Source organism: Opisthorchis viverrini (assembly GCF_000715545.1).
Source record: "Opisthorchis viverrini unplaced genomic scaffold opera_v5_292, whole genome shotgun sequence".
Classification (NCBI taxonomy): Eukaryota; Metazoa; Platyhelminthes; class Trematoda; order Opisthorchiida; family Opisthorchiidae; genus Opisthorchis; species Opisthorchis viverrini.
Window position 1 is genome coordinate 33,465 of NW_008751945.1, and position 16,107 is coordinate 49,571.

Genomic DNA, 16,107 nt, shown 5'->3' on the forward strand with positions numbered 1-16,107 from the left:
GCCTTGTTCTAAAGAAGCATATCGCGGTGTTTATCGAATACGCTTTTCAGTCAAATGTGATAGATGCACGGCAATCGGTCCGGCTGAAGTATGAGGTACCACAACATAGAGTACGGACGGAAGCGAATGAACGCTTGGTAACCGAGTGCAAAAGACGTTGAGGACGGTGTTGCGTCTCCGGTTGGGCGGTTCCATTGGTTGCTCCGATGTTCTTGATCCCCATTCGACGATGCCCACGTGACCTTTGAGCTTGGTATCCCCTGCTGTCGTGGCCTTTATCCTTTCGAGTCCCGGCTCATGACCTCTATGGATTTGCCTCCAAGGTGTTCCTTGTTTCTTTGTTTGTTAATCCAAAAGTCGCAAAATGCAAAAGTCGCCAGGCGCAAACTTCGCGAAGAGAGTTTTTCCAGTCAACAGCGGTCGTTTGGCTAATAGATAATTCCTCTGAGCAGAATTTGATTTTTTTTTCCAAACTTTTGGACCAGCAATTAATGAAAAGAATTACTCTCCTAAACTTCGTCCTTGACCGTTCCAGCCAAGTTCCTTTTCGAAAACCTATTTCTTGACGACACTGTCGGGCAGAAACATTCATAAGCAGTTGAAAGTGTCATTTGGTGGCCATTGTTGCATAAACGTTGTTGATGGATCACTTCGTGGCTTTACAAAATACGTCTTGGCGTCTCCTTTTCATGAACGAGAGTTGAAAGCGTCCGAAAGTTCATTTGCGGTTTTACGTCCGAACGGAGAAAATTTTTGCACAAAGCGAGCCTATATGCGGATACGGAAATGTGTTTTCATCAAAAATAGGTCAAGGTTGTGTGCGTACATTGAACTGGAGCTGACAAAAGGTGGGGCGGGGCTTAACTTTTCGCACATGCACATTTTGCATTAGTGGCGGGGCTTAACTGGAAAAGATCCAAAAGCGTAATAGGGCGAACATTGTCTTCGGTCTTTTAATTCATGACAACCCCTTACGTTCCGCTTTTTTCCAACGACCGAGCTGAGAGCTTCGTATCACGAGTGGAATATCAAAGCTTACGGCATTCTCACACAAAGATATGAATAGCAAATTTAAAAAATCTTGTCCATGTGGACCTTAAAGAAAAGAGTTTCAATGATGCGTCACAGGAAACAGGCATGGTGTCTTGAATCGTCGAACGAGTTGAGGCAACATTTTGCAGAAGTCTGGCAAGCGCGACCTCGAGTGGACTCGTCAGGAAACCTGAGACGCAAGCGAATTTGAGCGGATTCCGAGAAGCCCTTTATTCTAGATTAAGAAAGTCACCAAATCTTCGAAAATATTTGTTCTGACGCAAATCGACCATAGCCATTTTTCAATTGAATCAACATTGTTGTCCCCGAAGGAGATAAACTACAAAATCAAAGTGATTTGAAAATGAGTGTATTTCCCGGAAACTGTCCAATTTGGGTTAAAGTAGAACATAAGCATGACGGAAGCTCGGCGACTGCGCCTAACTGATGAGCCCCGGGCGAAACCATTCTTGGGCTGTCAAAGAGATTTCAGCAACCTCGTGATTAGTTTCCTTCGTGAAAAAATTACTCACAAGGTTGTTAAGAATTCTCTGACAGACCTCTACCGGTTTCGCCGTTTTCAACACTGAGCAGTTAGGAAAAATCCACCAATTTCCATGAGCGTTATGGTCCACTTAAAAATAAATCGTACAAAATTAATGAAATATACTCGCGTGCAAACTAAGTTTGCCCTGAGGAAGGACGACTCAATCGAATTTCCGATGAGTCTCTGTTTTGTAAGTGGTTTGCCCTGAGGACGACTCAATCGAATTTCCGATGAGTCTCTGTTGTGTAAGTGGTGTGTTAGAGCGCAAATTTACTAACCGGAAGGTCGGTCTGTCGAACTCGACCTCTGCCTCTCGACTTCTCCTGTCTAGGCTTGGTCAACCTGGCAGTATCCCAGCCCTTGTGCTTCCTTCGGGCAGCATGGCAGCTAGGCACCGAAGGGGTATCACAGCTGAACGATTTTTTCAGTGTGTTCCGTGGAGAAAATCTACTGCGATATCTTGATCATCTTACCCTTCAAAACATGAGGTTGTCTTTGTGAAGCACATTCAACCGGGAATGGGCAATTTAGCTGGAATTCAGTCCAGTCTTCCACAATAATCAAAATCACGTGTAGATGAGAGTAGTACTTTTGTGCTGATCCATTCGGAGTGACAAGAATCGGCTAGAACTGCGGTTTCAGCAGTAGTGGTCCACCAAACCTCAGCGCACGGTTAGTTCGGTGAATAGGTCCGATCTTCGTTTTGACCGTATGTCGAGTATTCTCAGCTTAAATGATTGAGATTTTGTACGGTTCGAACGAATCATTCTTCGGGCAGTGCAGACTGATCCTATCAATTAATGGCGACGCTCTCCGTTTCAAACAATTTCGGCAAAGATCCTGTCCACGAAAGCCTTGAAGGATGACTCTTCTCGACGTATGGGTTCACTATTCGTTTGAAATCGCTTATTTGGGAGACAAGAGATCAAGATAAGTAAGTCACTTCCATGCATCACGAAAGGACAGAGTGCAGCATTTTAGATGATCCTTCACAAGTCAAACCGAAAAATCAGCTGATTGGAAAGACCCCGAACCCTGTTCGATTACATCATCTCTATTCGTCCAATCACGCATTGTTTTGTGTGGCGAACCAATCAAACAGTCACGCGCTTTTCGGTATCTTCCAGAATCAGCGTCATGTTTTTCTGCTGAGATTCTGTGCCAGCTATCATGATATCAAACAAATGGGTTCACACCCGGATTGGTTGATGTTGTAAATCTGGTCTTTCTGCCACAGAAATGGACGAATATGAAGACAACATAGCCTGAAAATTCAAGTGGTGCGATCTGGGCTGTCGACCTTACCTGGGTGACAAACAAAATGTCCCAGCCCAAATGGCTAGCACGCAGATTGCGAAATATTCTATCGTTGGGAGATTGATAGCAGGAAGAAAACTCATTTAGAACTGCATATTGTTCAATTCTGTAATAAAACGTGGCTAGAATCCTTGGGTAATTTCTTGGCAGTACTAATCTCGGGTACCGCCAGAGTGAGACTGGACCTCACGGTGATGTGACGCTTTATGTTCTTCCACGACCCATTCAGCCATACTGAGGGGGGTTGTCCGTGCGACCCTCGCAGAGCCTCTTATTCCAGGTTGGTCAGTGATCTAACCAACACAGTCTATGGGTCCTCGACTTCGGAGGTGGCGAAAATATGTGGGGATTTGTTCTATAAAAGTGGTAATACACCTGCGTTTCCGGCCAAACACCGCGGTCAGGCTTTTGAGTTAAGGGGTTTGGTTGAGGACCCTTCCTGTCTGGATATGGGCGCTCTGGCAGCGTTCCAGTTCACCTACAACCATGGACGGCACAGATCTTACGCTATCGATGATGCGGTTTCTCTGGTTAGATAGCGTTCTTTGTGAGGATTTTCAGCTGCAATTCACGTTGACCAGCATTAGTACCTGGTCACTGGGGAGAAACTCACTCAGCGCACACTAAACCCTAGAAAATAGGCCAGTTTGTACACTTTCGGCCGTAACATCCTCTCGGTGCCTAGCTGCCGTGCTACACGAAGGAAGCACGAGGGCTGGGATACTGCCAGGTTGCTCAAGCCTAGACGGAGGAAGTCGAGAGGCAGCGGTCAGTTGTGAACCACGGACCATCCGGTCAGTAAATTCGCGCTCTAACCACCACTGAGCCATCTCGCCCATCAGTTTCTACTCTGCTTAACACACTAAGTGCCGTTGCTAGGTGGAACAAGGTAAGTATGCAACCGGTTGTATTTTGGACTGTGTCACCAGGTGGCGCTACAGTGCACTGTAGCTTTCATTGCATTTTTCATCAGAGTTGGTCTGGAAACGCGTTCGGTGAAGGAATTTGTTGATTTGCTACGTTCTCTGCTAATGACCTCTATGATGTGTTTAGTCCGCATGCCTATTTAGCTAGCAGTCAGTTCGATTTATCGCTGGACTGGTTGGAGTATATTGTATGACGGATTCAGTGTGGTGCACTTACACCCCATCGTCCTGTCTTTGTGGTAAGTTGACATTTTAGTCGTAGCTTCTAAGACTGCGTGATGAAAAGCCCATTGGCTTTTGGAGTACAAACACGATAAGCGGTGAACAATAGCACTGACTGACGAATTGTAGGTTGGTTTAACATAGTAGAACAGTGTGTTTACTTCTATCATTTGGTTGACCACACTGGTTCTGTCAGTGTGTATAGAATCTTGGAAAGGCCACTAAGCCTACTTTATGACATGCAGTTCTGAGCGCCTCCCTCAAAAATGCTCCAGTGGTATCATTTGTGGGGCGGGGGATGACCAAATATCTTCATACACACTACCCTTCCGGGAAGTCCCACAGGATGAAACGTCTCCAGATATTTGATGTGTCAATCTGTCATGTTGATGGATCCAGACAAGAGGTGTCCTAACCCAGCTGGCGACTGAGCCTTGGGATCGCATGCGAAATAATTTGTTAGAACTGCTTACAATCGTAATACTGAATGCGAGTAAGAGGACAGAACGAGGTGTCATGGAATGCCACACTGTTCCTCGAGAGTTCTCGGCAACCAGTACTTCCTAATGAGGTCCAACACGGGTACATCCCCGTCGCCAGTCACCTTTGTTCCTATTTCACTCCGGCTAGATAAGAAAAACACCTAGAAGACGGTTGGTGATGAATATCAAACAGCTTCATCGACAGGCTAGCGACGCGTTCACTTTCGACGACACGAGAAATCCAAACTCACTCGCATGGAAGTTGTCTAATAACAGATGTATGCCCATCAAATTCGAAGACGGGTTACTCAAGAGTGAAGCTGGTTGTAAGCTGTCGAAGGGTTTCCAGTTCCTCTCAGGAAAAGGTACTGCCATATCTTGAATATCGTGGTCCTTGTGCAGCACGATCAGTTGAAGAATATCACAGATTCAGCTGGGATTCAGTTGATTCTTCCTTTTAAACCAAATTCGTTTGCCAATCAGTGTGGATTGTAAATTTCATACAATTTGGGTTCATGTAGAACGTGAGGTTTCTGAAACTCGGGGGCTTCTGTCATTTGAGGACACTGAAACAGGTCGTGGGCTATCGGTGCGATTCCAGAACCTTGTGAGTAGGTTCCTTTCAATGAACAGACCACCAGGTTTTCGAGAAATACACTGATTTGCAAATCAACTTGCTTTTCACGAGAGACCCAATTGAATCTCTCGTTTATGATGTTCTCCAGCTGAATGTGCTGCACACAGGCCGCCTCATGATTCAGCTGGCACGATATTTGAGATATGACAGTATATTTGCATAAAGGAAACTACTCACAAGGTTGCTGAAAACTCTTCGACAGCCCACGATCGTTTTCGACCGTTAACATATATCTGGACTTGGAACTCTTTGACCCGTTTAAATTGTTGCCCCCTACTTACTAGCCAGCAGTCGTGCAACCAGGTTGAAAGCTTGAAGTCATTCTTTAAGAAAGAGACTGTGTTCCATTCTGTCGACATACTTTTTACCGCGGCTACAAGGAAACCGGTGGGTGACATGTGTAACAGTCGCTCTGCAGTGCTATAAGACAGTTTGAAATACCATTCTGGCAAAAGGATGAATTTGTAACGTCTTGCGTTTACGATAGAGAAAGGCTGTCGGGACTTCAACACGTATCAACTTTGCCGATTTAATACTAATAATACATATATCACTCAGTTGTAACACCGTTTCGGTGCCTTGTTGCCATGCCACCAGAAAGAAACATAAGGGTTGGGATACTGCCAAGTCGCCCAAGCCTAGACGGGGGAAGTCGAGGAGCAAAGGTCAGGTTCGAACCCCGGACCTTCCGGTCACTCAGTCTGCGCTCTGACCACTGTGTTTGTGTCGTGCTTCGTATAACTATACTCCTTTGTCAGCCTTTTCAGACAGTCTCAACCTAAAAAATGTCTTACGGCCGAAGTCCACCCACGCTCACTCACACTGGCATTCTCGTGCCGCAGAAATACCGACTGATGGATCACGTGAAGCAACAAATACAATGTTTATCACCGAAATTCCATCAAAATAAACACAAGCGTAGGTTTAATGGATAACAAGCGTGCCAGGTTGTGTAAATGCATCGCGATGTTGAAACTAACAGTGCTTTTGGTAGAATGAAATCACATGCAAATCAGGTCGGTAAAAATCAACTATGTTGAGCAATGGATGATATCGCAAATTATCAGCGAGTTCACGTGGTCAGATTGTCTTATGCCCACATGGAATATACCTTGCCAACTACCGCGTTGAATGATGGTCGGATGATGAACTTCCCTGCGCGGAGCGGATGGAGTTTGTAACTGCTTCTTATGTTCAGACGCTCTGAATGTCTTCAGGTCTTCCACTTGATTGCTGTTTTATATATACAAGTGATAANTTACTAGCCAGCAGTCGTGCAACCAGGTTGAAAGCTTGAAGTCATTCTTTAAGAAAGAGACTGTGTTCCATTCTGTCGACATACTTTTTACCGCGGCTACAAGGAAACCGGTGGGTGACATGTGTAACAGTCGCTCTGCAGTGCTATAAGACAGTTTGAAATACCATTCTGGCAAAAGGATGAATTTGTAACGTCTTGCGTTTACGATAGAGAAAGGCTGTCGGGACTTCAACACGTATCAACTTTGCCGATTTAATACTAATAATACATATATCACTCAGTTGTAACACCGTTTCGGTGCCTTGTTGCCATGCCACCAGAAAGAAACATAAGGGTTGGGATACTGCCAAGTCGCCCAAGCCTAGACGGGGGAAGTCGAGGAGCAAAGGTCAGGTTCGAACCCCGGACCTTCCGGTCACTCAGTCTGCGCTCTGACCACTGTGTTTGTGTCGTGCTTCGTATAACTATACTCCTTTGTCAGCCTTTTCAGACAGTCTCAACCTAAAAAATGTCTTACGGCCGAAGTCCACCCACGCTCACTCACACTGGCATTCTCGTGCCGCAGAAATACCGACTGATGGATCACGTGAAGCAACAAATACAATGTTTATCACCGAAATTCCATCAAAATAAACACAAGCGTAGGTTTAATGGATAACAAGCGTGCCAGGTTGTGTAAATGCATCGCGATGTTGAAACTAACAGTGCTTTTGGTAGAATGAAATCACATGCGAATCAGGTCGGTAAAAATCAACTATGTTGAGCAATGGATGATATCGCAAATTATCAGCGAGTTCACGTGGTCAGATTGTCTTATGCCCACATGGAATATACCTTGCCAACTACCGCGTTGAATGATGGTCGGATGATGAACTTCCCTGCGCGGAGCGGATGGAGTTTGTAACTGCTTCTTATGTTCAGACGCTCTGAATGTCTTCAGGTCTTCCACTTGATTGCTGTTTCATATATACAAGTGATAAAATCAAACATGTTATTCCCCGAGTTAAAGTCGTGGACGTAATGCACTACTCACGAGCTTGCTGAAAACTCTTCGACAGCCCACGATCGTTTTCGACCGTTAACATATATCAGGACTTGGAACTCTTTGACCCGTTTAAATTGTTGCCCCCTACTTACTCGCCAGCGGAATAGCGAAATACACTCATTTGCAAACAAATTTGGTTTTGAGAGAGACTCACCTAGAACTCAGCCGAATCACTTGTTTGTGATGTCTCCACTGATGTGATGTCGAGGGCTATCGAAGAGTTTTCAGCAACCCTATGATTAGTACATTACGTCTATACACACATCACGATATCTCGGAGATCGTAGCAACTGAAACATGAGGCTGCCTGGTGCAGTACATTCAGTTGCCTAAAAACATCGCAAACGAGAGATTCAGCTGGGTTCCAGGTATGTCTCTTGCAAAACTAAATTTGTTCTTTGCAAGTGAGTGTATTTCACTAAATGAGCTATGGGGGCGAGATGGCTCAAGTGGTTAGAGCGCGAATTTACTGACCGGAAGGTCTGTGGTTTGAGCCCCACCTCTACCTCTCGATTTCCCCTGCCTAGGTTTGGGCGACCTGGCAGTATCCAGCCCTCGTGCTTCCTTCGGGTATCATGGCAGCTAGGCACCGAAAGGGTGTTACAGCTGAATGATTTTTTTACTAAATCAGAACATTGTCAAATGTAAACTCGACTGATTAGCCGCAGCAAGCCTAATCTTTTTTCGCGAAACGTCGGTGTTTTCAGCGTCCCTGGATGAGTTCTCTGAACAGTACGGAAAACACGGGTTTTTTTTACCCACAATTGACCACTGATTGCACGCAATTAGCTTGTGTGTGGAAGATATTCTACCCTGAGCAGTCTTTTTGTCTAGTCACGTGAATGATGGAAGCCAGCCAAATGTAAGCAATCCAGGACCTAGCAGTGGTGTATGAAAGACCTGATACGTATGCTCACTCGTTTTGAGGACCGCCGTCTCCTCAGATGGGAATCTCAACGACGATGGCTCAGTCAGGTAGCCAGCAGCAAAGCTGTCACAAGACCATCACCTAAAATATGTATCTGAAACGCGTCTATATGCGTCAGTGAACTTTTAGGTCTTTGGTTTGGATACCATGCTCTTATTTCCTTTTGGTGAACGAAACTGCCTATGTCTAAACAGCGTTCAAACTTGACCATCGGTTGACATGAGATCGATACCCAACTGTCTGTCTAGGAATGTCTTCATGACCAAACTGGCAAACAACCAGTAAGCGGTACTCCAGCTTAAGCTAACCTCCAAAGGACTCCTGTCAGAACGGAAACTCCGTCAAGCTGGAGATCATAAACTATTTTACGGGGACAGAACGAATACCTATCAGTGTACCATGTGCCCGAGGTTGATTTTGCTGCCTCACATTTGAGACCTCATCACGTGTCGACTGAGTCTAACTAGACTCAGATGAACATTTACGAAAAACGAAAGGCTCGATCGTTTTTAAGGGTGCTTATTCCGTGTAGGAATCACAGCATCTTAGGATATAATGCCTATAAACAGACCCGACAGGGTGTCCGATATTTTCTTAACATAGCGCACTACTGATAGGGTTGCTGCAAATTCTCCGACAATCAGCTGTCGGTTTCACCATCCTTGGGGATAATCAGTGAGGCGCATTCCACGAAGCTACGTTATGGTCTGCTTGAACGCCAAATCACAAGCTCATAAGTACCTTGTAATATCAATTGAATTAGACCTCGATATCTCGTGAAATAAAACATAAAGTCGACCCTCTTCAGCATGTCCGGGCGAAGGATAGCATAAAAAAGTGTTTCAGACAAAATTAAATAAGGTGCCTTGTTAAGTCATAATTAATTTGCAGACAAGTGTGTGTTGCCACCTGAGTAGCTGCTACCTTGACTTCACCTCGAAAACTAGATGACAGCATCCTTGTCATTTGATTGGTCCATCTGCGATTCACGTTGCACTGTGGTCTGTCATCCATGCATTGGACAGGTTCTTTACGCAATGTCCACAATAAGATTTTCCCACCTCTCCTGACTTATGGCCCAACAAAGAGGACTCACCCTCTCAAGCTGCTTCTGGAAAAAAGCGGGTAGTCATGAACTCCTGTAAAAAAAGAGATGCCACTAGAGTGCTCCCTTCCAATAACTTGAATCCGGGTCAGTAATCGATTCTTGCTTATAATCTGATATGGCAATACTCATTTACATTAGTCAGTACCAACATGGTGGAGTGAAGCTCAGAAATGCAATAGCGTGGTAAAGCTCAGCAGCTGCTTGAATTATTCATCCTGTTCCGACAAATCGATCCGAATCAATCCACATTTGTTCTTACAGGCGGCACAAACCCAAAGGAACGAGCCACCTTATCCATGCTGAACGGGACCGTGGACGATTTGCGTTGGACTTACTTGCGTGCAGTTTACGGTCCGGAGTTTGTAAGTCATGTCCATTTGTTTGTCACGCGTTCATAAATTACCCCATCTCTTCACCAGCAAAAAATTTTCCGGCATTGTGATGCAACTAACCTTCGGTTCTGTTCTGTTTATGGCCCACGACATAAGCTGAAAACGTAGTTTGTATGACGCCAACTTCCTTTAATTTTTCAATCAGGTATTTAACCAGAGGCTTCTTATGCACACTTTTCGCCGCTCTCGACCTCAAAATATTTGGAATTTTCAGCTATTGGAATATTCCAAAGATAAAACCCCGTAAAATTGTGAGTCACCAACACTAATTGATTGAGAGTCCGTTCCACAAATGAAGCCGTTGTGTGCTGAAAAGCTGGGAAGTAGCATTGCAAAACTAACTAACGGAATGCAGAAAGTTTCGAACTTTACGGCCACTCCACAGTTTGTCCCCGAGCGGCTAAATGGCGGGATGATTAACTCGCGTACAGTGCGACTTCTCGAATTTCCAGCCTGGGTGAGCTACCTTACAAAAGGAGAGCTCAACCAAACTTCTCAATTCTCCCCACACTATCAACAACCTATAAGTAGCTTGGGGGAAGAGAAACTTCACAAGATGAGTGGAACTTCCCACGAAGAAATCGTCACTTGAGGTGCCATTCAGCACGACCACGTGATCACTGATGATGATTCCAAACACATGGTGCTCATCGACTTCTCAGAGTAAACTGACTTTACTCATTGGATGAAATCTCAAATCAGAATGGCTAAAGCCCGTCACATCACCAACAATCGACGAAAAACAGAAAAATGGTACCGCAGTAAACGAGGTAGGGGCGAGACGGCCCAAGTGGTTAGAGCGCGAATTTACTGACCGGAAGGTCCGTGGTTCGAACCCGGCCTCTGCATCTCGACTTCCCCTGTCTAGGCTTGGGCAACCTGGCAGTATCCCAGCCCTCGTGCTTCCTTCGGGTGGCATGGCAGCTAGGCGCCAGAAGGGTGCTACAGCTGAACGCTTTTTTTCCCTTTAATTTTCAAGCCCTAAGTCAGTGAAAACTTGGGGCGAGATGGCACGAATTTACTGACCGGAAGGTCCGTGGTTCGAACCCGGCCCCTGCCTCTCGACTTCCCCTGTTCAGGCTTGGACAACCTAGCAGTATCTCAGCCCTCATGGCTCCCTCAGGTGACACGGTAGCCAGGCACGGAAAGGGTGTTACATCTGAACGTTTTTTAGTGAAAACTATTCACCATAAAAATGTACACCGGCTGTTGACTATTGGTATGCGAGTGAGCGTGGACTTCAGTATATGTCCAGCTGTCAGTTTCAAGTGCCAACTTTACTCTGACTACGTACAGCGTGCGCTTCCAAGCTACACATCCAGAGACATATCGAAGAGTGGCCGTAGAGTGCTTTAATCAACTGCTCCGACAAACGTCATTGTTCTGTATGTTGTCATACCACCTAAATGTACTTTAATGTTCAGGGCTGTTTCACGCATAGCTAGTAAACCGATGTGACAAGGGACAAAACGTAAGCGCCTGTCTAGTTCTGAGTGAAAGCCATGTCATTCTTTCCTTGGTGCGGCTGTTGATAGTTCCGAAGGCATTTAAGACCCTGGCTTGGTAGGTCAATATCCAAGACTGTTCGTATTGCACTACTCATAAGATTGTTGAAAATTCTTCGACAGCCCACGAACGGTTTCGCCTTCTTCGGGGGTCATGAGGTGGGCGCAGTCCCCGAGTTTCCGTCAACCTTATTTTCTACTTGAAACCAAATTGTACGAAAATAGCGAAATACACTCATTTGCAAACAAATTTGGTTTTTCGAGAGACTCACCTGGAACCCAACTGAATCTCTCGTGTTGTACCTTTAATCACTATATAAACACAGAAAAAACTTGGCAAGCCTAGGCTCTCAGGCGGTCGATTAATGCTACCTCAAGCATTCGGGTCGTACAAGTTCAGACATACCACGGTTATGCCATAAACATTGTTGGCGAATTGATTCGAAGCTGGCGGTACATTCACTCAACTCCGGTCAACAGCGTACAATCTATGTGACCCTACCAACCATCCAGGTAATGACCTCAGTCAAACGCATAACCAGGGAGCTTGCTCGGATTCCTGAACATGACCTGGGAAATCTGAGAAGCACAATAGCCCGCGTGCACCCGCAGGCTGCTTAATATAGCCTCGTGTCTGGATCAAAATCCCAAAATGTAAACCATCGAATGGGGTGGCAAAACATGAAACGAAAGGATGACTGTTTTGATATCAAATTAAAAGTCCGAAAAACGTTGTTTTGTGTAACGGTGGCTAAATGCATCCACTGATGTTTAGCAATATTGGACCAGCCTTCCGCGTCCTAGATCTGTGGAGAACCGTTAGAGTGAAACATCACAAGAACCCACATGAATACAATAACCAGAGATCAGTCTTCACTCGAGGGACAAAACCAGGCTGATCAGCGTGTCAGATCAGACGAAAGGCTTGGCGCATGATAACCCCGATTTACAAACTGTCCAGAGGGGATCTTTACTAGAACAGTTCGCAAGTGCCTTTTCCGTCAGTCATGGTCTAGATGACAGCCATCCAGTAAACACTAGGCTCAAGTTGAGAATCAGTGCAACTGTTCTTATGCCAGCGCACCCGATGCACCGATTCCACTATTGTGTTACCTTTTCCGCTTTGCAGGAAAAACTGAAACCACAGCTGCTCGCGGATCTACCAAATCATTTGGATCTGTTTGACCGCTATCTCTCCAAAAGAACCTGGCTGTCTGGTGAGAAGGTGAGTTTGTTATAGACGTACCACACTACTCATAAGGTTACTGACAACTCTGACACCCTGCCTCATCGATTTGTCTATAATATCGTATCTAAAGAGGCCTAATGACGTCTTCTTTCTAATTAGACGAACACTCAGAAAAGACTACCTCTGAATGCTTACTTGAGAACATCCCCTTTAGAAGAGAGGGGTAACTGAAACCGATATTACTGAGTTGGTTACACATGGATGAAGGCATCATAATCCCACCATAAGTAGCCCACACTTTTCAAAAATGCTGTTTCACTAAAAGACGTCGGCCTTTAGTTGGTGCGTCAGTGATACTCTTAGGTTTTACCTCCTATTTCTGTCAAGTTTAGTAGAGAGTTTGTCGGCTGTGGTGCATTAGAAATCCCTCCAGAAGATATTTGATCTGATAACCGGATGAGTTCCCGGTGTTTTCAGTTTTTCAGGTTCGCATTTTTGTACTGTACTCATCTAGTTGGTAGTGACCAAAACACCACCGCTCAAGCTTGCAGGGTACTTCACTGGAGCGTCACCGAGCACCTCCGTTTTTGGGCTTCCCGTTTTTCAGATTGTCTCCATTGTTTTCGCATCTGTCTGGAATATACAGGGTGTCTCATAATAAACGCAAAAAGTAATACCCATTTTAACACTTTAACATTAATTTAAACACCTATTATTTTTTATGCGGGCGTATGTGCATTATGGAGGTTTATTTTTAAAAAAACTGACACAGCATGTTTAACTTCTTCAAGCGACACTCGCGCACACTCCTCTTCAATTCTTGCTCTTAACTCCACCATCATTATCACCGTCGTCAGCTGTAATAACCGCGTACTCGTCGTACAGTTTCGCCGCAGTTTCGTTCATCGATGATTTGGGGAGGTGGGGTAGGTAGGTGCGCATTGCAGGCGGGAGCTGATAAATTGATGCATAAATCCAGCACTGTGAGTGGGCTGTCAAGTGGAAGGGGTTTGAAAAAGGAGCTATGCATTGAAGGCACCGATGTCCCCCTTAACTCCACCAAATTCTTCGGTTTATTTTCATGATATACGCGAGCCTTGATCATTCCCCAAAACCAATAATCCAGAGGTGTGAGATCGGGTGACCTTGCGAGCCAAAAGTTTGGAAATCCACGAACAATGACTCTCTCATCAGAACATTGCTCTCGGAGGTAAGTTCTCACTTGGTTTGAGTAGTGCGGTGGAGCGCCATCTTGTTGAAAGACGGTTGATGATTTCTTGTGCTGCTTGAGTTGTGGGATAACATGCGTCCGCAGCATATGGAAGTAACTGTCGCCGGAAACCGTAGCATCAAAGAGGAAGGGATGCAGGAGACACTTTGAGGAGAATCCCATCCACACACAGAGATGAAGGGAATGGAGATTATGGGTGGGGTACTCGTAAAGAGCTTTACGGGACCATATCACGCAATTGTGCTTGCTGATTATGCCATCCACGGTGAAATGACCTTGGGTGAGACCATGTTTGGTTTTGTAACCACGAGGGGCAGCAGTGGCACTTTCACCAAGGGATTAATGGAGTTTCGCAATTTCAATGCGCGTACTGACATCCATTGTAAACAAAAAATGCCAACACTCGAACACAATCTCCTTTATATGGCTACTAATAATGAAAAATTTCATCATCCTTCCTCTGACTGGCTACGTTTACTCATCCAATCAAATCTTGCGTGTATTATAAGACACTCTGTATTTAAGTATTCTATTCTATTTGTATTTCTCTCTTGTACTGCGTCCTTTTTGCCTAAAGACATTTTTAAATGTACAAATGACGGGACATAATCCGCCGAATGTTTTGCTACCAGGCATAATTCCTTCCGTTCGGTGTCGACAGGCCGAACAGTGTATGGGACGTGTCTTATGAGTGGTGAGGGTCACGAGACTAGATTCAGCGTAGACTGTGGGTCTCATCTGTTAACTTGTGGCCGCTTGATTATGAGCCAGCATTTGGGCATGTTCAAGGCTTTCAAAGTGATCTTCTTGGGTTATGAACTGTCAGAGTTACACCGGGTACAGATAGATCAATTGAATGCTCAGCGCGAACCGCCTGTGGTATAACTATCATGCGCAGAGTCTCATCAGGTCATTTTGGTGCGGAAGATAAGTCGAGAAACGGATGCCAGCCAGCCATGTTTACCAGGAGGGTCTAACGAAGAGACACTCCCGAGGGTCTAAGCTGGCTGACTGAATATCGTTAAACGCGTTGACGACAAAAAGTCACATCTTTTATTCCAAAGACAATGAACACCATTCTTAAGTCGTGAAATCTTTCTCGTTTTGGTGTAGAAAGCGTTAGGTAACCACCAAACAGCCAGATAAGAGTAAAACTGCCGTAGAAACTGTGTTCAGTCGAGCGCAGTTTCGTAGCTTGGAAAAGTGACTCGCTTCAAAGTAAGTGCGGACCAACTTTCATTACCAACACAAGTGAGTTACGTTCATTAAAATACCCCATGTTACTTTATTTGGCAGGTTGACTATCCGGACTTTAATCTTTATGACATGTTGGATACGTTCAACGCATTGGAACCCACATGTTTGGATAATTACCCCCGTTTGAAGAAGTACCTAACCGATTTCGAGGTAAGTGCACAAAAAAAGACTACCTCATGTGACAATTCGATAGACAACAACATCATAATCTATGCATTTCAGGCGTCGATTTTCCAGCAAAGCTTTTACCACATGGAGAGCCATTGCGCACCAACCTTGGGATTGATCTCATCTACCGTTGTAACGGCACATACTACTGATGAGGCATGCAAGTAGTCCGTGGACTTCTCGAGGCTCCCACTGTGTTTAATCCCAGGCGAATTTTATTACGGATCTTCTGGAACTGCTCTGCAGTGTCCGCTAGCAATTGCGTTTCGATCAAAGAATATCCACGAAATTTCAAGAAGACGCTTGAGGATGTTCAGTTTTTAATAACAAAACTATGTGCATACGAGACGTTTACTTTCTTGTCTAATAGTATTATCTGCTTAGTTGGTTTCCGATAACAAACGACTTGGCTACGAAAGCCCTTCCTCCTTGCATCATGATGCTACTCTGAAGGCGCGCTGCTTAAAGACTGTTGGCATTTCAGTTCCGTCAAAACAGCCGTGGTAGTCTTTTCTCGCTAATCATGCCCTATCATGCAGAAACACTACGGGGAGATGTTTTTTATTAGACGCAACACCGTCCTCAACGTCTTTTGCTTGCACTCGGTACCAAGCGTTCATTCGCTTCCGTCCGTACTCTATGTTGTGGTACCTCATACTTCAGCCGGACCGATTGCCGTGCATCTAATACATTTGACTGAAAAGCGTATTCGATAAACACCGCGATATGCTTCTTTAGAACAAAGCCTCATGGTCTCTTTGTCTCTGCTCGACGAGTCATGAACGATTGACTGGAGAACGGAGAAAGGTAGTTTTGCTACTACGTAAGTTGGGTTGAACAGCAACAGACGTATAAGTGACTCA

The 16,107-nt window shown here is 45.1% G+C and overlaps 2 protein-coding genes across 2 annotated transcripts in view; one reads left to right on the forward strand and one right to left on the reverse strand.

The window, feature by feature from the left end:
- The window catches only part of T265_09572 (hypothetical protein), a gene marked incomplete at both ends in the record, with an annotated part of 4,949 nt that extends 4,726 nt beyond the window's left edge, over nucleotides 1–223 (reverse strand). Inside the window, one exon of the mRNA XM_009175682.1 lies at nucleotides 143–223. Within this exon, the coding sequence (XP_009173946.1) occupies nucleotides 143–223 (81 nt within the window). The remainder of the gene's footprint in view (nucleotides 1–142) is intronic.
- The window catches only part of T265_14888 (hypothetical protein), a gene marked incomplete at both ends in the record, with an annotated part of 30,992 nt that extends 15,766 nt beyond the window's left edge, over nucleotides 1–15,226 (forward strand). The window contains 4 exons of the mRNA XM_009175701.1: nucleotides 1,775–1,981; nucleotides 10,881–10,933; nucleotides 12,529–12,624; nucleotides 15,116–15,226. Of these exons, the coding sequence (XP_009173965.1) occupies nucleotides 1,775–1,981; nucleotides 10,881–10,933; nucleotides 12,529–12,624; nucleotides 15,116–15,226 (467 nt within the window). The remainder of the gene's footprint in view (nucleotides 1–1,774; nucleotides 1,982–10,880; nucleotides 10,934–12,528; nucleotides 12,625–15,115) is intronic.
- Between the last annotated feature and the right edge of the window lie 881 nt (nucleotides 15,227–16,107).